General features: G+C 42.6%; 1 protein-coding gene across 20 annotated transcripts in view; it reads right to left on the reverse strand.

The window, feature by feature from the left end:
- LOC123996746 (receptor-type tyrosine-protein phosphatase F-like) overlaps window positions 1-25,701 on the reverse strand; it is a 454,750-nt gene that overhangs the window by 121,671 nt on the left and 307,378 nt on the right. For 8 of the 20 annotated variants that reach the window (XM_046300391.1, XM_046300394.1, XM_046300395.1 and 5 more), the window contains 9 exons: window positions 25,118-25,228; window positions 19,599-19,610; window positions 12,052-12,321; window positions 9,260-9,405; window positions 8,781-9,022; window positions 8,348-8,541; window positions 7,535-7,668; window positions 7,018-7,162; window positions 1,584-1,889 (listed from right to left, as the gene is read on the reverse strand). In XM_046300391.1, the coding sequence (XP_046156347.1) occupies window positions 1,584-1,889; window positions 7,018-7,162; window positions 7,535-7,668; window positions 8,348-8,541; window positions 8,781-9,022; window positions 9,260-9,405; window positions 12,052-12,321; window positions 19,599-19,610; window positions 25,118-25,228 (1,560 nt within the window). The remainder of the gene's footprint in view (window positions 1-1,583; window positions 1,890-7,017; window positions 7,163-7,534; window positions 7,669-8,347; window positions 8,542-8,780; window positions 9,023-9,259; window positions 9,406-12,051; window positions 12,322-19,598; window positions 19,611-25,117; window positions 25,229-25,701) is intronic. The other 12 variants (XM_046300408.1, XM_046300407.1, XM_046300410.1 and 9 more) reach the window with 3 other exon arrangements.

Here is a 25,701-nt window from a genome sequence, read left to right on the forward strand (position 1 = left end):
TAGTAGTAGTAGTAGTAACAGTAGCAGTAACAGTATTAACAGTAGTAGTAACAGCAGTGTCAGTAGTGGTAACAGTAGTAGTAACAATTGTGTCAGTAGTGGTAACAGTAGTAGTAACAGTAGCAGTAACAGTAGTAACAATAGTAGTAACAGCAGTGTCAGTAGTGGTAACAGTAGTAGTAGCAGTAGTGGTAACAGTAGTAGTAACAGTAATGGCAGTAGTCGTAACAGTAGTAATAACAGTAGAAGTAGCAGTAGTAGTAGTAGTAACAGTAGAAGTAGCAGAAGTAGTAGTAGTAACAGTAGCAGTAACAGTAGTAGTAACAGTAGTAGTAACAGTAGTAGTAACAGTAGTCGTAACAGTAGTAGTAGTAGTAACAGTAGCAGTAACAGTAGTAGTAACAGTAGTAGTAACAGGAGTAGTAACAGTAGTAGTAACAGTAGTAGTAACAGTAGAAGTAGCAGTAGTAGTAGTAGTAGTAGTAACAGTAGCAGTAACAGTAGTAGGAACAGTAGTAGTAACAGTAGTAGTAACAGTAGTAGTAACAATAGTCATAACAGTAGAAGTAGCAGTAGTAGTAGTAACAGTAGCAGTAACAGTAGTAGTAACAGTAGTAGTAACAGCAGTAATCACAGTAGCGGCAGTAGTAGTAGTAACAGTAGCAGTAACAGTAGTAACAGTAGTAGTAACAGCAGTGTCAGTAGTGGTAACAGTAGTAGTAGCAGTAGTGGTAACAGTAGTAGTAACAATAATGGCAGTAGTCGTAACAGTAGTAATAATAGTAGAAGTAACAGTAGTAGTAGTATTAACAGTAGCAGTAACAGTAGTAGTAGTAGTAACAGTAGAAGTAGCAGTAGTAGTAGTAGTAACAGTAGCAGTAACAGTAACAGTAGTAGTAACAGTAGTAGTAACAGTAGTAGTAACAGTAATGGCAGTAGTAGTAGTAACAGTAGCAGTAACAGTAGTAGTAACAGTAGTAGTAACATTAGTAGTAAGAGTAGTAGTAACAGTAGAAGTAGCAGTAGTAGTAACAGTAGTAGTAACAGTAGTAGTAACAGTAGAAGTAGCAGTAGTAGTAGTATTAGTAACAGTAGCAGTAACAGTAGTAGGAACAGTAGTAGTAACAGTAGTAGTAACAGTAGTCGTAACAGTAGAAGTAGCAGTAGTAGTAGTAACAGTAGCAGTAACAGTAGTAGTAACAGTAGTAGTAACAGCAGTAATAACAGTAGCGGCAGTAGTAGTAGTAGCAGTAGTGGTAACAGTAGTAGTAACAGTAACGGCAGTAGTCGTAACAGTAGTAATAACAGTAGAAGTAGCAGTAGTAGTAGTAACAGTAGCAGTAACAGTAGTAGTAACAGTAGTGGCAGTAGCAGTAGTAATAACAGTAGCAGGGCTGGTTTAGTGCTAGGAAAGTAGTCTCCAGCCTGACCACAGCAGAGAGGAGCAGAGAGGCCAAACAGAGGCAGAGACAGGCCAGGGGACAGCAGCAGCAGTAGTAGAGACCCAGGACCAAGCTGGGTTAGTGCCAGAAGTGCTTCCCTAGGGAAGGAAGCCCCAGTCTTGGGCCCAACAATGGACGTACCATCCTCCTTGGTCCTGATCCTGACCGTGGGGCTCTCTGGGCCTGGGCCTACGTCCGTGTGAGCCCTGACCCACACCTGGTACTCTGTCCACTTCTCCAGGCCCTCCAGGATATAACTAGAAACATCTGCCCTGATGCCCGACACTTTGTGGCGCTCCAGGTCCTCACCGGTGGCGGCCTGGTAGGCCAGAGAGTAGCGGACGATGTCCCCATGGCGGCTGGCTGCAGGGGGTGCCACCCAACTCACCTTGATGCTGGTGGAGCTGAGGCTCAGAAGGTGCACCTCCTGGGGCGGGGCTGAGGGGGCTGGAGGAAAGGGGGGGGACACATGGAGGTGGTTGGGGGGTCAAGCAGGAGAGATGGGAGAGGGAATACCACCCTATTCCCTCTATAGCGCACTACTTTTGACAGTGCACTACTGTATAGGGAATAGGGTGCCATTTGGGATGAACTACAGGCCTTCTGGACTGGGAGGAAGAGCTCCATATACTGTAGTCTGTAACTCCTTACCAATGTGCTTTAGAGTAATCATGTGTAAGGCAGTCTGAAATTTGTTTCTAAATGAGCTATTGTAGGTGTGTAGTTTCTAAATGAGCTATAGTAGGTGTATAGTTTCTAAATGAGTTATAGTAGGTGTGTAGTTTCTAAATGAGTTATTGTAGGTGTATAGTTTCTAAATGAGCTATAGTAGGTGTGTAGTTTCTAAATGAGTTATTGTAGGTGTATAGTTTCTAAATGAGCTATAGTAGGTGTGTAGTTTCTAAATGAGCAATAGTAGGTGTGTAGTTTCTAAATGAGCTATAGTAGGTGTGTAGTTTCTAAATGAGTTATTGTAGGTGTATAGTTTCTAAATGAGCTATAGTAGGTGTGTAGTTTCTAAATGAGCAATAGTAGGTGTGTAGTTTCTAAATGAGCTATAGTAGGTGTGTAGTTTATAAATAAGCTATAGTAGGTGTGTAGTTTCTACATGAGCTATAGTAGGTGTGTAGTTTCTAAATGAGCTATAGTAGGTGTGTAGTTTCTACATTAGCTATTGTAGGTGTGTAGATTCTAAATAAGCTATAGTAGGTGTGTAGTTTCTAAATGAGCTATAGTAGGTGTGTAGTTTCTAAATGAGCTATAGTAGGTGTGTAGTTTCTACATGAGCTATAGTAGGTGTGTAGTTTCTAAATGAGCTATAGTAGGTGTGTAGTTTCTAAATGAGCTATAGTAGGTGTGTAGTTTCTAAATGAGCTATAGTAGGTGTGTAGTTTCTAAATGAGCTATAGTAGGTGTGTAGTTTCTAAATGAGCTATAGTAGGTGTGTAATTTCTAAATGAGCTATAGTAGGTGTGTAGTTTCTAAATGAGCTATAGTAGGTGTGTAGTTTCTAAATGAGCTATAGTAGGTGTGTAGTTTCTAAATGAGCTATAGTAGGTGTGTAGTTTCTAAATGAGCTATAGTAGGTGTGTAGTTTCTAATTGAGCTATAGTAGGTGTGTAGTTTCTAAATGAGCTATAGTAGGTGTGTAGTTTCTACATGAGTTATAGTAGGTGTGTAGTTTCTAAATTAGCAATAGTAGGTGTGTAGGGGTTATGCTTCTACTAAATATGGTTAATTTATTTTATAGTCTCTCACAATTCTCCACAGTGCAGAAGAAAAATAAAATACTTCAAATGCAAAACAGGACACAATAAAAATGAAAAACAACTAAATGCATAAACAACACACAATATGAGCAAAATACATGTTCCAGAATATCACAACCCAGTATGAACATGGGGAAGGTAGTGGGTGGGTGAGGGATACTGAGGCACCACTGTGTAGAAAATAACCTTTAACATGCCTGCTTGTGATTTGGCAGCCAAAGCAGTGAGGAAGCAGGACACAATATGCCTTCAATATAAGTCATGTTTGGTTGGTTGGTGTTAAAAGGCTCATCCTTGACAGGCCATTCCTTCCTTTAGAATACAGACACCCATGTGATTAACAGAGTTCAAATACAGATAAAGACAGAAAAAACAGAGCATGTGTCTTAAACGACACCCTATTCCATATGGGCCCTGGGCAAAAGAAGTGCACTATATAGGGAACAGGGTGCCATTTGGGAAGCAGAAGAGTAATTCCCTGCTGTTCAGCTGAACCTCTATGTGTATATTCATGAGGGAGTAGATGAGAGTTAGAGAGTCTATGTGTGGGAGACAGATTGAACAGATATGTTTCAAACAGGTACAGAGTTGTAAGAAACATAAAAAGAGAGAGAAGCAGAGAGATATATAGCTATAAAAGAATGGAAATAACAGATAAAGGGCCAGACAGATCATATGACATGGTGAATGGGGGAGTGAGAATATTGAGGACAGATATAGTGATAGAATTGTGAAAGTGATTTGGAGAAGCAAGGGGAGTAGAGCAGAAAGCGTGAAAGAGCAGCCCTGCTGGACTCTTTGCCGTGGCAGCACCTTTCTTGAAATGGCGACTCAGTGGCTCTGTGTGTCAGTGAGCAGGCAGATAAGAGACTGACTTCAGAGAGGGAGCGAGAGAGAGAGAGGCCTCATTTTAGGGACCTCTGTTCCTATGGGAACCAAAGCCCTGTATAGTGTTTGGGTGTGTCCTGAATTGCACCCTGTTTAGTAGACTAATTTTGACCCGGGTCCATTGAAGTAGTGCACTAAATAGGATGTCATTTGGGACACAGCATGGCTCTCCCCTTTCCACACAGGAAGGCTTTCACAGCTGACAAGTAAAACAAATGGCTAAGAATAAGCTCTGATTCCTTTGGCAAACCTGTCATAAATATTTCAGCTTCCAACCTCTAGATCTCCTGGAGAGACCATGCTCAGTGCTGTGAGGGGAGCAGAGAGGAGGCTGAGGTAGTGACAATAGCAGAGGTGTGGCGGAGGGGTCTGGTTATGTGCTAAAAACTCAATTAAGGGGGAGCTGTTCAGCGTTATTAGCGTCGGTTAGGTGACAGTGATTGTGTTGGTGGATGCCGAGGCCATACATAAACGTATAGTACAGTACGGTGCCATGTTTCATTATAAACTATAATAACAAATGATGGTGACATTTATGATGCCGCCGTGCCTTCTGTGCAGCAGTCTGTTTTAGGTTGCTGGGTTCTGCAGCACAATGGAAATGAGCATGTTTTGTATCTATGTACTCAGTGGAATGTGACGCACTGGATTTATCATACTATTTGTCAAAATGTGCCGATGGGCTGTGGTTTGTTATCGACTGACTACAAATAGGGACAAGGAATGTTCCTCACATTGCTGGTATTTACAGTGCCTGCAGAAAGTATTCATACCACTTGACTTATTCCACATTGTGTTTGTGTTACAGCCTGAATTCAAAGATTACATATATTTTTTCCCTCACCCATCTATACACAATACCCCATAATAACAAAAATAACACATTTTTTTGAAAATGAAATACAGAAATATCTAATTTACATAAGTATTTACACCCCTGAGTCAATACATGTTAGAATCACCTTTGGCAGCGTCTTTCTGAGCCGCTAAGAGCTTTGCACACCTGGATTGTACAATATTTGTCGATTATTATGTATATTCTTCAAGCTCATAGAGGCTCAAGTTGGATGTTGATCATTGGTAGACAGCCATTATCAAGAGTTGCCATAGATTTTCGAGCCAATTGAAGTGAAAACTGTAACTAGGCCACTCATGAACATTCAATGGCGTCTTGATAAGCAACTCCAGTGTATATTTGGCCTTGTGTTTCAGTTTATTGGCCTGCTGAAAGGTGAATTTGTCTCCCAGTGTTTGTTGGAAAGCAGACTGAACGAGGTGTTCCTCAAGGATTTTGCCTGTGCTTAGCTATATTCTGTTTCTTTTTATCCTAGAATAATCCCAAATCCTTGCCGACGACAAGCATATCCATAACATGAGCCATCATCATGCTTGAAAATATGAAGAGTGGTACTAAGTGATGTGTTGTGTTGGATTTGCCCCAAACATAACGCTTTGGATTCAGAAAATAAAATACATTTCTTTGCCACATTTTTTGAAGTTTTACTTTTATGCCTTCTTGCAAACAAGATGCATGTTTTGGAATATTTGTATTCTGTACAAGATTCCTTCTTTTCACTCTATTTAGGTTAGTATTGTGGAGTAACTCCAATGTTTTTGATCCATCCTCAGTTTTCTTCTATCACAGCCATTCAACTCTATAACTGTTTAAAAGTCACTCTTTACCTCACCACAGTTTCCTTCCTCTCCGGCAAATGAGTTAGGAAGGAGACTTGTATCTTTGTATTGACTGTGTGTTTTGATACACAATCCAAAGTGTAATTAATAAATTCACCATGCTCGAAGGGATATTCAATGTCTGCTTTTCAAAATTAATTTTTACCCATCTACCAAGAGGTGCCCTTTTTTGCAAGGCATTGGAAAACCTCCCTGGTCTTTGTGGTTGAATCTGTGTTTGAAATTCACTGCTTGACTGAGGGACCTTACAGATAATTGCATGTGTGGAGGTACAGATATGAGGTTGTCATTAAAAAATGATGTTAAACACTATTATTGCACACAGTGAGCCCATGCGACTTATTATGTGACTTGTTAAGCACATTTTTACTCCTGAACTTATTTGCCATAACACAGGGGAATAATTATTGACTCAAGACTTTTCAGCTTTTCATTTTCTATCAATTAGTAAACATTTCTACAAACATAATTCCACTTTGACATTATGGGGTATTGTGTGTAGGCCAGTGACGCAAAAGTTCAATTTAATACATTTTAAATTCAGTCTGTAAAAGTGGTAAAAAAGGGAAATTGCTAGGATGAATGCTGTGCAAGAATCAACTACCTGACTGGCTCACCTTCCCATTGAAAGTGAGACAGATTCTTCTCGAATCAGCAGAACATAAAATAATACAAATATTTTAAGACATGATATTTTGTGTTGAGTGTATACACTTCTTTCTTCGAAAACTTCTCACAAAAACAAGCTTATCTCTGTGAAATGTCCACGATCCACTGAGCGCATTATTTTCAAATTGTTCCTTTAAGATCAGGTGGGTTAGAGGTGCAGGCTTTAAAAGATGACCAGTCTTCTTCCTGTGGTAAGTGGGTAAAAGAGTCTGTGCTTTATCTGGTAAGTGCCAAAAGAGGAGGACATTTTCACAGATTCTTACTGCTCTGGCCTCAATTCACAAGCTATGTAGAAGTCAAACACCCATACTTTAACATGCTTTCAAAATAAAGAAAAACACAATAACTCAACTAACAACTGACCGCAAAATATGCCCTACCTTTATGACCTACCTTTCTCCCACCTGGACTCCGCAGAAGAAGAAAAGGCATTGGGGTGTCTGGGCATTGGGGTGTGGACCAAAAACAGCCCCTATTGTCCAACACAAAGTCCAGCTCCAAGTAAAGAGAGGTAAAGAGCGGTAAGTTTGGGTCAGGGAGTCGGGGTTACTTACTGGACTGGGCAGTCCTGGCCTCGATGGGTTGGGTATAGACGCCCAGGCCCATTTCAGAACGAGCAGCCAGGGAGAACATGTAGAGGGTGTCTGGCTTCAGACCCTCCACAGCATAGGACCCCGCTGGAAGGAAGGTCACATGGAGCTGAGGGAGAAAATAGGCAGAAGAGACGTTAGTAAAAGTCTCGGAATCCAGGAGCCAAAAACAAATCTTGTGTGCACTAGCTAGCTACTCTATTCATGTTAATGCCTGTCACCAGAGACTATTCAAAAAGCACAATGAGAAAAGTAGATATTGTAATCCCCAAAGTTAATATGTACCACGTTCACGTAAAAAGGCACACATAGTAGGAATGACTTATTGGATCCTAGCTTGCATTTGCAACTCCTGAAAGACAACAAACAGAGTAAAGGATAACAGAAACATCTATGATTTTCCGTTGTCCTTAGAGACAGATAATACAATTTGTCTACTCCATGAAAATTGTTATCAGTTAGGATATTATCGGCCATTTACCTTGTTGCCAGAGTTAGCCTCCCAATACATCAGCTCATACTTGGTGATCTGGTCCTGGACAGGCCACAGCCACGACAGCATGATGCGGGTGTCCAACTCTGCCTCGGCGTTGAAACTAGATGGCTGGGCTGGTACTACAGGCAGAGAGAAAAAGAGATGAAACACTGCTCTCAGAATACATAGGGGTTACATCCTTATTCTCCTAAAGCATGCAGTCCTCCCCATCTATTTAAAAGCATCGGAATATCTTACACCAGTTACTTTCTTCCCACAAAGGGAAGTGAACACTTTAGACAGACAGGTAAAGAATTGGGACAAAGTGAATCATATAGACTATTGTAGAGTCGGTAGACATGCTGTGAGACACAGGTGCTGTGCTTTTACTCTGTTATGTAGCTGAGACAGCGGTTTCACAAGTATCAGAAATATACAGAACACTTTCACAAGTGGCTACAATATACATTTCAAATCTAGAGTAAGTCTACAGCACAGAGGAAGCCATTTCAGATGAGTGTGTCTGCACTACAAACTATTCTGGGGCACTTCATCACTTTATCACTTTTCTTCTCAGAGGTGTCAGAAGAGGAGGAAACTGTGGAGTAGACATGATCTACGTTGTACTTTGAGGACACAGTAGATAATGTCCTTGTGGATGTGGATATTCACTCAGTGAAAAGTGAAACCTCTATTAGGGAGACTTGGCCTACAGCTGAAACAGACCTAACACACAAAGTGCACCCTGTTTTATACTTTACAGTGTACACTCACCACCTAGGTAGGGTCCCTTCTTCATAAGTAACAGTGTCCGCTCACCTCCCTGCTGGGTCTTGACCTGCAGTACATCAGAGGGAGGTCCGTCCCCTACAGAGGTGAACCCCAGCACCCTGAGGCTGTAGGTGATATCAGTGGTCAGCCCTGAGATGGTGGTCAGTCTGCTGTCGTCAGTGTTGTGTTTCTGCCAGCCACTCAGTGGGGCTCTGAGGTCCGAGCTGTAGTACACCCGGTACCTGAGGAGAGGGTTAGAAAATCAATCCATCAACAAGGTTTAGAAAATGAACCTAAAAATATACACATATTTGGCAAAGCATCAGACGAAAAGACATGTTATATCAACCTAGGTGTATGAAATGTCTACATGCTTTATGAAGCATATAGGACTTATAAAGGGTTTATGAAGGCTTCAATAATATTGCTCAGTGGGTTAGAGCCTGGTCAGAGGGTATTATATATTAATATAATATCTTACCCTCTGATCTGTCCATTAGGCTCCTCAGGCGGCTCCCATTGGACCAGCATGGTGGAGGCGCTGAGCATGCGAGCCTGTACAGCTAGCGGTGGAGAGGATGGAGCCTGCTCACTGGTCCTGGTGTCCACGAGGCTGCTAGGAGGGCCACGCCCGATGTTGTTCAGCGCCATGACGCGGAACTCGTACTCGGAGTAGGGGCTGAGGCCACCAATGCTGTAGCGCGTGGTGGCTACCCCATCCACCTAAAATAGAATGATAATATGACATATGATAATTCAGCAGACTTTTATCCAAAGTGACTTACAGAACTGTCAACATTGACCCTGACACATATATTTAGTATTTGTGGCCTACACAGGAAGAGAACCCACAACCATGTGGGAATTGAAATCACAACCATGTGGTAATCGAACCCACAGCCTTGGTGTTGCGAGCCTCATACTCTAACCCACTGATCCACTGGAATCATTGGACCGTACCTCCTGGAAGCTGTTGTCAGAGACCTTGGCCCGGTACTGGATGACATAGTAGGACACGGGCTCAGGGTTCCCCGAGTCCCAGGTCAGGGTGACGCTGGTGGCTGTGGTCTCCGTCACGATCAGGGAGGTGGGGGGCTTGGGCAAGGCTGTCAGACAGACCAGGGGGAGGGAGAGTAATGCACAGTCCATGGAAGATTACAACAGCAAATGATACATTTCTGTTTTAATGGACAATAAAGTATACTATTCTATTGCATTGTATTCTACTCTATTCTCTTGCTTTTCTATTCTATTTTATTCCATTCTACTCTACCATCCTTCGTCCAGTCCTGCTAACAGAATATTACAAATAAAGGCCTTAAATAGGTTGAAAGTGCTCTATCTCACCAATGCAGGCCCCAGAGCTGTGAGCAGCAACAAGAGTGAAAAGAGCGAGAAGGACAGCACTCACATCCTATCAGTCAATCACTATTCAGAGGCCTGTCTCTTTCAGTCCCTCACCTGTCACTGGAGGGGCCAAGCCAGCCATGTTCATTATCTCTCAAAGCAAAGTCTCTCACCCAGTGTGACACCCACTCTGCCTATTCACAGGCAAAACACCAACCATTCAGAACACACTCTCACTCTCTCGCTCGCTCTGAATAGAAAGCCTATTCTCTCATTCTCTGCTATCTAGGGCAAAACTTTCTCCTTCAATTAACCTGAGAGTCTTGAATAGCGAGATGAATAGAGTAATGTGTATTTTCTATTTTCATTTTATTTATATATTGATCCCAAAAAAACAATTTCAGGGCTTGAGGCTTCCCTTTGGCAAAATAGAAAATGTGTTCAATGTGAGGTAAAGGAGTATCAATACAAAATTATAATATTAAGACTCTAAAGATACTGAAGAATAGTTGGTGTTAGTCTGATATAAATAACCCAAATAGAAAGTGGACTCAACCAGACTGACTTAATGTAAAATGGAGTGAAATGAATGGAAGTTATCTGTCTGGTTTTGTGCTAGGATTTCTTGTGGTGTTTTTCAATTATTTGACATTCTATGGAATTGCAAAGTGACAAATGACATAAAACATAAGAGTATAATATAATACTAGCGTTTGAGTTTGAAACACAAGATGTACATCCTCACGGTAATGGTAATGTACACGCTCTCCCAAGTTTTCCTATTTCCATCGCAAATGGAAAGAGCATCATTGTAATACAATTTTGGCTGAAAATGGTTGCTAAATCACTTTTGTGTTGTATATGATAGTACCGCTGTCAGAGTCCAAATGGATCTGCTAAAGTAAGAGGCGTTGGAGTGTAAAACCGGGAGAACAGCTCGCCTTGCAGACGTCAGATGGGCATTAGCAACCGAGAGGTATTAGAGCAAGAGAACAACCTCATACAGCTGCAGCGCCTGACTCCCGACGCCTTTCTCCACATCTGCTATTACTGGCTCCATCTCAAATAGCACCCTATTCCCTATACAATGCACTACTTTCTGACCAGGGCCTAATCGGGCTCTGACCCAAAGTAGTGCACTGTGTAAGGAATAGGGTGCCATTTTGGACGGAGGCATTATTTGTTTTTGTTGAACAATGTGAAACCTCTAAAGTATTACTCTGAGTGCTGAGTGATGTTAAGATAGATGACGTTAGATGACGTTAGGCCTTTTTTGCAGAATTACTTATCATCAGTAGGAGTCTCTACAGGAGAGAGAGCCTCTACCAACACACTCTGGCAACACTGTGAGCTAATTTGGGGAGTTTTTGGATACGTGTTTATGTATTTCCCTTGCCGTATTATTTACGTACTGATGGTCATATTGTGTTTGTTTAGTATTGTCACATGACCCCACTCATTCTCAAAGTCAGCAGTGAAGAAGTAGACTTCGCTCTGTTCAAATCTTATCTTTCATAAAACTAATTGAGATTCTCTCTAATAACTCTGGTGAATGAACGATTGATGAGACGAATAGGTATTGAAGCATCACGAATACTCACACGGATAGTATGTGTTGTTTTAGTGAGTGCACATAACAATTCCTAGGAGAATGAACTGAATTCATTTTCTCTCCATATTTCATGGCTGCTCAACTCACCTCAGAGAAAAGGAGAGATAATATGATAACGTGTTTTGTTTTCAAGCATTTCACATGTAACTAACAAAGTCGTCTATAACCAATTATATTTGGAATCATTAGCCTATAGCTAAGCCCCTAATTTAAAAAATGTACATAATAGATACAGTGAGTAGGCCTATTTCCTGAAAGCACGATCACTTTGTAATGGGAAAGTAAACTCGAGATGCTTTGCTAGCTACAGTAGTTTGTCATAGTTGGTTTTTCCGGAAAGAAAAATCTCAGCCATGTTGAATTATTGATGAGAATATTAATGCATGCCCTGTCATCTGGTGTCTGAGGGATTAGTCATTTAAATATGACCCCTTTACCAGACTCTCTCTGAGATGTACAGACAGATGACTGGTGACGAGAAACAAGGACTTCTGTAGCAAAACTTAAAATACAATTTGAGCTATAGCTTACTAAGATTTGATAGTGCAGTCTAAGACATGGAGATACATACTGTACCTAAAATGTCTATCTTATATTCGTCTTCACTTTAAAATATCTCAGATGGATGTTGATCTGGATCTAGATCCATCTGTTAATTTTGGATGTTGACATATTGATCTTAAATGAGGGCTACTTTTCTAGACATCCAACTTAGCTAACTCACTGCATCCCAGGCACAACAAACAGTGAAAATCTCAAACAATCTCTCTCACACTTTTCCCAACCCTCTCACCTTTGACAGTGATCTGCGCGGTGGTCTCGATCATGCCGAGTGACGATATCGCCACACAGCTGTAGTTGGCAGACTGGAGGATGTTGGTAACCTCCAAAACGTTCCTTCCAATGGGCATCTCTTCCTCCTTGGTCAGCTCTTCTACTCCCATCATCCACTTGACGTAGGGCATGGGTGCTCCCACTGCCACACACGTCAGGTTCACGCTGCCACCCGGCATTACCTCATGGTTGGTGGGCGGGATGGAGAACCGGGGTGGCACCCGGCGCACTGCAGGTGGAGAGCAGAGGAGGGTGAGTGGGCAAGGAACTGGTGGTTTGATGGGGGACAATGCATGGGCGGCTGGGATAGCCTGATACCTTGATAGTCAGGCCTGGCTGTTGCTGCATGCTGTTCTCTGGGACAATAGAGGCATAAGGCAACCCTGCTATAGTTAGTTAGGGGGGAAAACTTCAGCCAAATCATGTACTACATATATCTATTACGAAACTGTGAAACAGGTCTTTCCTCCCCTTTCATGTTATATTTGGGAAAAAAAGGCTAAAGGGTAAAGCTGGATTTCCTGCTTTGATATGTGGGTTACGACTCATCTGGAGATAGATACTGCTGCTGCTAGTCTAACGCTTCCCTGCCACATTCAGAGTTACCTAGCTAACTACCACTCGTTCTGTCTCTAAGTGCGAGTGAATAGAACAGGCTTCTCCATTGTTATCTCCCATACAGCATTAGAAATCCCCTTAAGTGCTGGGAAGTAGAGCTCATTACATCTGACTTAATGCTGCAACGCTACTCTGTATGCATTAAACATACATAGCTCAATGGCATAGCAGATAAAGTGCTCACACACCCCTTGAAAGGGAAGGCTAAGAGTGGTCACGAAATGTGACTTACAAAGTATCATTTAAGCGCAAATTGTGAATATTCCGGCTGTGAGGGGCTTAGATGGTGGCTTACGGTCTTTTCACCGGGTAGAAGGGGAGAACTACATGCTGTGTCAGATAAACAGGGAGAGATGTAGAGGTTTATGACAGATCTGACCTGCATCCCAAATGGCACCCTGTTCGCTATTTAGAACACCACTTTTGATCAGAGCCATATATGGGCCCTGTTCAAAATTTGTGCACTACATAAGGAATAGGGTGCCATTTGGGACAGATCCTTAGGCTTTCACACTGAATAACGTTTTCACTTTGCACTGGCTGACAACTTAAATGAAACACAGCAGGGTATAGCTAGTGTTGTATAATTTGGGAGCGGTACTTCTTTGAACAAAGAAACTGAAAGAGGATTCTATGCACATAATGTCTTTCTTTGGCTCAATCACGTACACTATTTAAGTTCATTAGTTACAACCAAGTGAATAATAACTTGAGAGAGAAATTAAAGTTCAGTATTTGCATGAGCTCAGTCAGTCATTCAATAAGTGAGACAAGAGAGGAGATAGTAATCTTGAGAGAGAACATATTGGTGGTGTTGGAGGCCGTCCTCTCTGTAAATACAAGCGCTGCATTGTCTATCTGCTGGGACCGGATGGGAGGAGAAAAGAAGGACGGGAGGGAACCATAAGGGTCTGTGATACAGATGGTTGACATTAACACGGATTCCCACGGAGACTGGCCTTGCCTGAGAACGTGACGAGGCGGACAGAGGGAACGACAGAGGGTGGAAGAAGGTGAGGAGGAGAGGAGAGAGATAAAAAATAGATAGAGAGGTAGTGAGACGAGGGGAGAGGGCTGGCTCTAGGCCAAAGTTATGGGCCATTCCGTTTAACGTTTTAGAGTGATCTCAGGTCAAAATCTCAGAAAGAGGAAACTTTTTAAAAGTCGAGTTGCAAAACTTTTAGATGTATCAGGGTGCCACTACTGCCAATCTCATATTTTACGACTGTATTTCTGTTGCTATAACCTTACAGAGCGGGGGTTGTAAATCATCCTGCAGGTGAAGCACAGCAAGCAGCCAAAACCAGGCCTTGACGTTTCAATTCTCAATTGATCTCCCAACACACACAGATCTGCAGGAACTCGCATTAAGTCACCCGCAAAACTATCCCCTTTCAGACAGCACTGAGACTCTTGATCATCAGTAAGCAGCAGTATGATACTGTCTGAGAATGAGACCTATAAATAACTAACGTTCCCATTTTCATCTCTCTTTGAACAGGAAAGATCCAAGGTTGCAGCAAAACACCGAACCAAATGGCACCCTATCCCTTATATAGTACACTACTTTTAACCAGAGCCCAATGGGTTCTGTTCAAAAGTAGTGCACTAAGTAGGGAATAGGGTGCCTTTTGCGATGTAGCCAGAATTTAATTTGGGAAGCGGGAAGAGAACTCTGTAGCAGACCTCTGTTTTGTGTTTGAAGATAAAATAGAGGCAATATTATTCACATCACAACTCTCTTAAAAACGGTGTTTATCATCATGACAAAGAAATGACTTGCTTATTTCCTTACCACAGTAAAATGATGCAGGCAGAGTAGTAATATAGTATTTATTCTAGGGCCCACCAGCCCTGGCTGGCCAGCAGATACATCTCCCCAAACTGGGTTTAAAAACAGGCAGGGGACCAAAATTGTAGTTTTTTTCCTCTAATACAAACAGCTCAGTTTTATGTGACTTGAATGCAGCATGGGGTGTGAGGTGAGGTAGCTATTCCTCTTTCACTCTCTCTCTTCCTCCATTTCTAACCCCCCCCCCTCCCCATGAAGATAACTACCAACTGTGATGTATTATGGGTAGCTAAAGCACCTGGTGCTACACTAACACAACATAACAACATCCCTTTTTCATTAAGCCTATGTCTTCTACTGTATTCACCTTACCTAAGCCGAGGCTTAGATTTTGTATACATACAGTGCATTCAGAGAGTATTTAGACCCCTTCACCTTTTCCACTGTTGTTACGTTACAGCCTTATTCTAAAATGGATTAAATCCATGTTTTTCCTCATCAATCTACACACAATACCCCATAATGACAAAGCAAAAACTGGTTATTAGAAATGTTTCAAATGTAGAAAAAAATAACAAACGTAAATTTGTATTCGCCACTTTGCTATGAGACTAGAAATTGAGCTCAGGTGCATCCTGTTTCCATTGATCATCCTTGAGATGTTTCTGCAACTTGATTGGACTCCACCTGTGGTAGATTCAATTGATTGGGTGTGATTTGGAAAGGCAAACACCTGTCTATATAAGGTCCCACAGTTGACAGTGCATGTCAGAGCAAAAATCAAGCCATGAGGTCGAAGTAATTGTCCATAGAGCTCCAAGACAGGATTGTGTTAAGGAACATATCTGGGGAAGGGTACCAAAATATTTCAGCAGCATTGAAGCTCCCCAGGTACACAGTGACCTCCATCATTCTTAAATTAAAGATGTTTGGAACCGCCAAACTGAGCAATCGAGGGAGAAGGGCCTTGGTCAGGGAGGTGACCAATAACCTGATGGTCACTCTGACAGAACTCCAGGGTTCCTCTCTGGAGATGAGATAACCTTCCAGAAAGGCAACCTCCTCTGCAGCACTCCACCAATCAGGCCTTTACGGTAGAGTGGCCAGTTGGAAGCCACTCCTCAGTAAAAGGCATATGACAGTCTGCTTGGAGTTTGCCAAAAGGCACCTAAAGGGCTCTCAGACCATGAGAAACAAGATTCTCTGGTCTAATGAAACCACGGTTGAACTCTTTGGCCTGAATGCTAAGCATCACATCTGGAGGAAACCTGGCACCTTCCCTATGGAGAAGCATTGTGGTGGCAGCTTCATGCTGTGGGGATGTTTTTCAGTGGCAGGGACGGGGAGACTAGTCAGGATCGAGGGAAAGATGAATGGAGCAAAGTAAATAGAAATCCTTGATGAAAACCTACTCCAGAGCGCTAAGCACAGACCTAAGCACACAGCCAAGACAAACACGAGTGACTTCGAGACTCTGAATGTCTCTGAACGTCTTTGAGTGGCCCAGCCAGAGCCCCGACTTGAACCCGATCTAACATCTTTAGAGAGACCTGAAAATAGTTGTGCAGCAACGCTCCCCATCCAACCTGACAGAGCTTGAGATGTTCTGCAGAGAAGACTGGGAGAAACTCCCCAAATACAGGTGACCCAAATACTCCCCAGTGTCATGACCAAGAAGATTCGAGGCTGTAATCGTTGCCAAAGGTGCTTCAACAAAGTACTGAGCAAAATGGTCTGAATATTTCTGTACATACGATATCAGTTAGATTTTTTTTTATATACATAAGCAAAAATGTAGAATAAAATGTTTTTGTTTTGTCATTATGGGGTATTGTGTATAGATTGATGAGGGAAAAAAACATTGAATCAATTTTAGAATAAGGCTGTAACGTATCAAAATGTGGAAAGAGTCAAGGGGTCTGAATACTTTCCGAATGCACTGTATGTGTGAGTGCATGCATAGATGTGTGCCATGTGCACAATCTATGTATGCACCAAACCTTAAATAAAGTCTGAGTGTGATTTATTCAAGTCACGAAAACACTGAGATTTTGAGATGTATACATCTATTCCTCTGTAATCAATTTGAGGCCAATGGTCGAGTGACTCATAGCTTTTCAGAGGAAATGCACCAATCTGTTAGATTGGAGTCTGCAAGGTGTCAAAGTGACATGCTGGGCAGCGCAGGGCATAGAAGGAGGAATTAGAGCAAGCCAACATTAGTCACTGTGTACATTATTAGAAGGATGAGGAGGTTGGAGGTTACCCATGGATATGGAAAATGGTCACAAAATGGTTAGTGCTGATTTGCTGACCGAGTGAGTGACTCAGAAAGGTTATAACAAGGGGTTATCTCGATTATTATTGGCTATGGAGGCGGTGGTACAGGTCAAAGGATAAAGGTCACCAGAAAGTGTTGGAGGAAGAGAACTAATGTCATCCTCCATGCAGTAGAAGGGAGCAGGAGAACACCATGGGGTTTAGTCACTGGTTTCACAGGAAGCAGTTTTAGTATCAGAGGAAGTAGTATCAGCAGTAGCAACATGAGAAGCTGGCAGTTATAATGCAGACACACTCTTATCTTCATTGGCATGCCACAGAGAGAGAGGGGGAGAGAAGGGGGGGACGGATTTGGGATTGGAAGCAGAGTCCTGATAAAGAAAAGGTAAGGATTTGGAGCTGAGGGCGGTAGGGGGTGGAGGGTGTGGGGGGGGTGGAAGCACAATCGGTGTTGCACACACATTTTTGGCACACAGATATTGTCAAGCAAGGCATGCAGCAGCCCAGGCACAAGGCAAACAAAGCATCAAGCACATTACTAGCTAGCTACATAGCAGCTACGATCATGATGCCATGCTTGAGTGATCACACAAAATGGTCCTATAATAAACAATAACACAACTATCCCTGTCGTAATTTACAGACCACCTCAAAGTCCTTGTCTAATCGATGCCAGTAAAACTATTTGACTTCAGTTTGCCTGCTTGCGGAGGTACTGCAAGACCACACTGTATTGACTAAAACGGGATTCTACTGACCCACTGTACAACAAGTAAACAAAACAAACAACAACATTAAAAAGTCATCTGGTTACAAGATGAGCTCCAGGTCAAGAGGTTCTCGTCCATTCTTTATACTCTGTGCTGGGATCTAGGAGCATTGGTCTACCAACATCTTACATAGAAGAGAGAACCAACATTTCTCACCAAACAGTCTCTTCAATACTATGGATTATGGCTTCGGAAACTCTGACAGAAACATTGACATGGGAATGCACTTTGACATGGAAATGCATTATGCAAGCATAATGGTCAATTAGATGTGTAACACACAATGCAAACATTAATGTGTACTGGTATACAGTACAACATCTTGTATATGATACATTGCATGGACTTTGAATATTTCTCTATTCTGACCAATTGTCTTCTGACAAAGCTACAAGCATCCAGAAAGCTACTTCTGTCATCTGTTTGGAGCAGATAGAATGGAGAGTTGAGATTCCTAGCCAACTGAACTGGGAAAATAATATATTGGCAATGAGAGGAGGCAGAGAAAGAGATGACAGCATCTCCTGCAGCTCCTTCTCCATCAATGAAAGTAACTTAGTAAGTATTTATGAATAATACAAAGGAGAGGAATGAGTTGGTTATATATCCAAAATATAGTCCTTTATTCGAGAAAAGGCATTAGACTGCCTGGGATTATTGGGAGGTAAGTTGTTAGCACGGACCTCAATTTTGGAAAGTGCCTAGCTGATGTGTGAGTTGGCAGGAGGGTTGGGTGGCTGAGATGGTTCTTATCTACCTCCCCTACAGAGAGACAGCTCCTCCGCTCAGCTTTAAGCTTGAAAAGACGGACTAGAACAAAATATGGCAAAACACACTGGGTCCTTCAAATAAAGAAAAAAAAAACATATTTAAAGAATAATGATCCTCCTCTCTGCCTTTGTCTCTCCGTCACCCTGTTTTTCTCTGCTCTCACTGTTCTGTGAACTAAATCTGGAAGCCCAAATTGAATACTGATTCCAAAATAAACAATCAAAGCTGATTTAGCCCGTTTAAACACTCGAAAGCTCTGATGGCTTTTCCCAGTTAACCAGAACAACACAACACAAATAGGTTAAGCGTTCCAGAGTGGTTCGGAAAAAGGCAAATATTGAAATTTGAACTTTTATGTAAATAGTTCTGATCTCTTAAGCTTCATGCAACATTCTTATATGTGTTCCCTGACCCCAGTATAAATACCATTAGCCAATGAGAAACCACACGGCTGGTGTCAAAATAATACAAGACCTGACCGTTCCATCACTAAGAGCCCACACGCTCCTCATTTTCAAGATATCATAAACAATGGATATAGCCAAGGCTGCAATGCTTTCTACTGATAGCCTAGTGTTACTCCCTAGATGAGAAAGTAATCCACATCCAACCCCTATTCATTCAGCATTGAGTGGGTGTCTTAGATAGGGCAAAGTCAAGGTATGATCCTTATGTCTCTGTATTCTCTAAGATTGTATGGTGAAGAGCTATGCTACCAGCTGATGTAGGTGGATGAGAGGTAACAGAAGGTGAGTTGTGCATTCAGCTAGATTAGTGAGAGCCTGTGGGCAGCAGAGATATGAGGGCTCAGGCCCCATGAGGTTCTGGCCAAAAGTAGTGCACTATATAGGGACTAGGGTGCCCATTTGTACACAACCATGGTTGGACGGATGGTGGGATGGAATAGACACACCCCAGGTGAGGTGAGGAACACCTGAGAACACAGACAAGGTCCATCCTTGACAGACTGAAGCTAACAGAGAAGACCCATCCATGCCAGGCATATTCAAAGACATATAACAGTGTAGATGGTTGAGGGTGGAGGCAAGCAGCATAGCAGCGGTATGGTTGAGGGGTAGGGACAAGGTAGGAGATGCACATAGGAGGTTTAGGTTGGTAAAGGCAGATAGTATCCTGAGAGGCCCATCAGGCCGGGACGGGCCTTGGCACCCAGCCTGATGCTGTGGGTGCTGCCAGGCTCCAGTCCGCTGACCCTGGGTGCACTGTGGGGTACCGGAGGAGAGGCAGGAAGGTGAAGAGTGAAAAGAAACCAACCTTCTCGTTGATCTGAGAGGATTTGGTGAGGTTTGGATTGTGTTTTGGATGGCGGGGTGCGATGATGATGGAGGGAATAAACATAAGAGAGAAAAAGAAAAAACAAGAAGATAAAATAGAGGAGGAAGAGGAAGAAGAAGAGGAAGAAGAGGAAGACAAGGAGAAACAAAGAGAGTAAAACAGGCAAATAGTTCCGCTTATCCATAAAAGAGAAAGTGAAGAGAACATTATGGAGACAAAAGCCAGTGCATTGATACACACACCCAAAGAACACACATAGCAACATCTCACATACAGTACATACATTAATATAAACCCAACACAACACAACCAAACACACACACACTCCTCCCTTTTCCTGACTACTCTCATGCCCTAAGCCCCTCCCTTCCCATCATGTATTAAGATGGAATACGTCCCAAATGGAACACTAGTTCCTAGAAATCACACTAGTTTTGACCAGAGTCAAAAGTAGTGCACTATAAAGGGAATAAGGGTGCCATTTGGGACACACAAAGAGTCTCCCTGGCTGACAAGCGGACTTCATTATGCACACAAAGCTGACAGTGTCCTGCCGGTAGCTAAGTCAGGCCACATTTACTCTGCTCATTGACTCCTTCTTAGCAGAGCCACTGAGGAGAGCAGAGAGAGGCTGGGTGTGAATACAAACATCACTGACGTCACTGACTCTGAACTAGTCATACACTCAGTCAGAGACTCACACAGAAAATGGCCTGGCCACAGAGCTATACACTGACCACAGAGCTATACACTGACCACAGAGCTATACACTGACCACAGAGCTATACACTGACCACAGAGCTATACACTGACCACAGAGCTATACACTGACCACAGCGCTATACACTGACCACAGCGCTATACACTGACCACAGAGCTATACACTGACCACAGAGCTATACACTGACCACAGAGCTATACACTGACCACAGAGCTATACACTGACCACAGCGCTATACACTGACCACAGCGCTATACACTGACCACAGAGCTATACACTGACCACAGAGCTATACACTGACCACAGAGCTATACACTGACCACAGATCTATACACTGACCACAGAGCTATACACTGACCACAGAGCTATACACTGACCACAGAGCTATACACTGACCACAGCGCTATACACTGACCACAGATCTATACACTGACCACAGAGCTATACACTGACCACAGAGCTATACACTGACCACAGAGCTATACACTGACCACAGCGCTATACACTGACCACAGCGCTATACACTGACCACAGAGCTATACACTGACCACAGATACAGCTCTGTGCATCATTCACTCAATATACAGGCAATGGCCTGTTAACACCTTTGTTTCCTGACAGACCTTATCAAATGGGTCACGATGGTGAACCAGTATAGTGATTTCAATGTATCCTATAAATAATGTCCCATACATTGTGTCATATGTGCACAATCGTATTCCTACGTAAGCAGAGTATTGTATAGTGTATCTAAAGATGATATGCTTTATAGATGTAGTTCCTTTGTTTTAAAGACTGTTTCTAACCTCGCATACAATGCATACACACACACACAACACGCACACACACACACAACGCGCACACAACGCGCACAAAGACAGACAGACAGACAGACAGACAGACAGACAGACAGACAGACAGACAGACAGACAGACAGACAGACAGACAGACAGACAGACAGACAGACAGACAGACAGACAGACAGACAGACAGACAGACAGACAGACACAGGAAAAAAAAGAACACAAAAAATATCACACACAAACACGTTTCAGAGAAACTCAGAAAGCCCCAAGGCACATGAAACCTTGAGTGAAACGAAGGCAAACCACATACAGACATGAGAAAGCACACAGACAATGGTAGACTTCTTTTTCATAGCAGGATAAGCATTTGTGAAATGAACGCTCCCATATACAGTCTGTGTATATGATACAAGAACACCGGTGATCAGAAAGAAAAAGCTGAGAGAGACAGACAGACAGTATAAAAGGAAGTAGTACAGATTTAGAAGAGAGAGAAGAAAACCATCCCTCTTCACACACACACACACACCCACACACCCCACACACACACACACACACACACACACACACACACACGCACGCACGCACGCACACACACACACACACACACACACACACACACACACACACACACACACACACACACACACACACACACACACACACACACACTCTATTTCAAGGCATCAGAATGTGCAAAGGAAATGACAACCCTGGTAAAGTAGAGCACACACCTGGAGAGACAGAAGTTAGACCCGTTCAGACAAGAACACATTGTACAGATACAGAAACGAGTAAGAAAACAACACACAGGAAAAAGCCTAGTAGTCTTGACCTTAATGACTTCAGTTGTAGGTTTAGTAAAATGATATTTCAGCACAGCGTATAAAGTTTATTTTTCTCCAATTATTCAACAATAAAGTAAAACTCCATGGCAACGCATAATGGACTGAGGGATTTCAGTGAAAAATACTCCTATAGAATATGCATAATTTTTTCACAGTGTAAGGAACACTTAAAAATACTATTTGCGTTCTCAAAGGCAAATTCTATCTCCAGGGTGAGATGTAATCTGCTCTCACACACACATTGCACGCACACATACACATGCACATACTGCAGGATTGTAACATGTGCATGTGCGCACACACACAAGCAACCAATTACACAACCTCTTACTCAGTCACAGGGCATGTGCAGGCTGATTACAGACCACTCATACATATATTAAATGCCATTCATCAAACGGACCAATGCTAAATATGTATTCCCTGCATCTGCACTCCCTCTGCCATGTGGTCCAAGGTATGTGTCCCTAATGAAACCCTCTGGTCCAAAGTAGTGCACTATAGAGGGAATAGAGTGTAGGGGATATGGTGCCATTTGGGACGTAACCCAGATCAAAAGAGGAGCGCAGCAGGATATAATCTCCTCTATATGTATTTTATATGAGTTTTCTTATCACTTCCTTATCACTGAATGGGTCATGTATGTAATCTGGGCAGGTTAGCGTTTGTCGTCATGAATCTTGTTCTGAAGGCAGCTCTGCAGAGTGGTCACTAGTTAGCACAGCCACAAAGTCATACAATTTTATACCTAATCTTAACCTTAACCACATTGCTAACCCTAATGAACCCTAATGCTTAACCGTAACCTTAAATTAAGACCAAAAAGCATTTTTCATGAATTTTTACAATAAATACAATTCAGACTTTGCAGCTGGCCTATTTAAGGGGAAATTGATCAGTTCTGCCTCCAGGACAAGACTCATGAAAATAAATGTCAACCTGCATAATCTCGGGGAATTCACGAGCCGGGCTGAATGAGCAGGTTTTCAGGGCTGTGTCCAGTACGAGTTCACGTTCTGGAACACTCAATTGTATGGAAACGGTACTGAATGACCCGTTGAAAAACGGGGAGTGATTGGGTTGTGGGTTGGGGAATACTGTGAGCATGGCCACTGCCCTTTAAACACGTAACTCATTGCTTCAAGCCACACCTCAACACACCCACCAAACGGGAGAAAACGTACCTCAAAGTCTGTTCAAGAACTTAACAAGGATGTTTTGGGGAAATGCGTTGTTCATTACAAACTGTTACACAATGCAGCAAACATTCAAGGGAATGGGATGCGTGTCAGGTTTCCACATCCATAGGATGTTTCCTGTCTGTATGTCGGAGGTCAACCAGGGGACAATTTACCCAGAAGGCATCTGCTGCAATGCAGGGTAGGACTGCTGCTTTTATGCTGTGGTATAGATGTGTCAGAACCTGAATAATGACATGTTTTTGGTAGTGAAGTTATCTGAAGAAGTTAGATGGAGGGAACATTATAACATTGACTTAAGAATTATAACTCTGCAAGGAAAACATATTATCCTACTGAAAGCTAGTTAAAATTTAATTTGAAGAACAAAGTAATTTATGTGATGCCATGAATTAAGACTTGATTAAGACACTAATTAAGAAATATGAAGAAATATTTATGGTATGGAAATGGATAACTGGTAATCTACAACCAATATTGATATATCAGAATGGTCTCAGTAACATTAGGTGTGAATAACTTCATTATTTGTCCTTAAGGACCCTTTTCAATGTGTTTGCAATGAGCACTGTTGAAAGCCTATAGGAGTGTCCAAAACATGGAAACGCGAGGTCATATGGAATCAACTAGAGTTGAAGCATGGAAGTTGCCTTTGAGAAGCTGATATTGGATGGTGGAATAGCGGCTAATTGAATCATTTGCTGACAAAACGTCCTCTCTAAAATACCATGGAGGTTCAGTTTGATTTGATCAGCCCTGTTCACTTTGTACTAGGAGAACACAGACTGGCAGTGCACAATTTAGGGAATAGGGTGCCATTTGAGATGCAACCATAGAATGAATATCTTGTTGATCTGGGAATTTCCTCCTCTCACGATAACAGTAACCATCCAGGTGTCTATTGACCTTGTTTGTATTCCTTCAAGACTGTACATGTACCACCAGCCTATAATAACTCCCTCCACTTCACCAAGCTTGCGTCCCAAATGGCACTCTATACCTATATAGAGCACTGCTTTAGACCAGAGCCCTATGCCCACTAGTCAAAAGTAGTCCACTTAATAGGGAATATGGTGGCATTTAGGATGCAACCCAAGACACTGTGGTGAAACCACACCTGACCTCCCATTCACCTCTTAAGAGTCAAAACACCCTGTTTCAACTCCTGTGAGGTGAATGGGTTCAAATACCCTAATAACAGGAGACAGTTATTAAAAGTATGCAATCTTCCAGGAGAAAATAAAATGAAAAAGAAATCAAAAATACCCCCCCACAGAGAACAGACAAAACATTTACAGAACAAGAACAGACAAAACAGGCATCAACAGTTTAGGCTGAGACTTTCACTGAATGGTTGGCTGGTTCACTGGTTGGTTGACTGGTTTAGTGACTAGTTGACTGGTTAACAGACAAGTTTACTGGTTAACAGACCAGGTGACTGGTTAGATGCTCTATTATTCAAGTGAAGAAGTAGTTGGTTGACTTGACAGTTTCTAGTCAGGTAGTGATTTGAATATATCCATGTGGAGAATTTGTATAGCTAAACGGGACTCGCTGTGGAGAAGAATGGGTAAGTTAACCAGTTAGTGTAAGCAGGACCAGCTAACCTCCTGCATTTCAACACATTTTGCCATGAAAGAGAAACGGGACGTTTTATACTGCAATTCTACACATTGTGCTATCATATGCTATCTGGGGGGCCCCCGACCCTAGCCCTGCATGCCCGTTTGGTAATCCGGCCCAGAGTGTAAACTAACCCCAATCAACTGTTGTGTAGCTGTGGAGTGGGTTAGCTTACACTAGCCTTTACCACTTGACCAGCGAGCACTGTGGGAAGTGATAGAATAGAACAGACATAGGTGGGTGGATGGGTGGATGATGCCCACTGTTAGCAGAAACCTGCTCACCCAGGCAGGGTACTTACCTCTCACGTAGAGATTAGCCGGAGCCGAGTAGCGGGTCCCGGCACTGTTGACCGCCACACACTCGTACTTGCCCTGGTCGGACTCTTCACTGTTCTCTATCTGGAGAGCTCCTGAAGAGAGAGGACAGACTGTCAAGGCTCAGAGTCCACTCAGACGGATAGAACGGGATACAACGTCTGCGTCTCAAATGGCACCCTACTCCCTACATAGTGCACTACTTTTGACCAGAGCCTTATGGGCCTTGTAGGGAACATGGTGCCATTTGGGACACATGCACATACTGCTATGTGTGTTCAGACATATACACGAATTCAAACTCACCCATCCGCACACACACACCTGTTTTGCCTAAACAAAAACAGAAATAACCAAGCCGACTTGTCATACATGTACATTATACTGTGTATCAAAACAACCAACGTTTTGACAACAAGCCCATCCAGCAGACAGATATTTTGGCAACATTGAGAAAGACCAAAGCACAGAGGACATGAGGCTTCCTATAAGGGACCTATATTCTACAGGAATGATGCAGTAGTATTTTCCATGTGTGGCAGGTCATCCTGCCGTTACAGTAAAAGTG

This window comes from Oncorhynchus gorbuscha, linkage group LG15 (assembly GCF_021184085.1).
Source record: "Oncorhynchus gorbuscha isolate QuinsamMale2020 ecotype Even-year linkage group LG15, OgorEven_v1.0, whole genome shotgun sequence".
Lineage (NCBI taxonomy): Eukaryota > Metazoa > Chordata > Actinopteri > Salmoniformes > Salmonidae > Oncorhynchus > Oncorhynchus gorbuscha.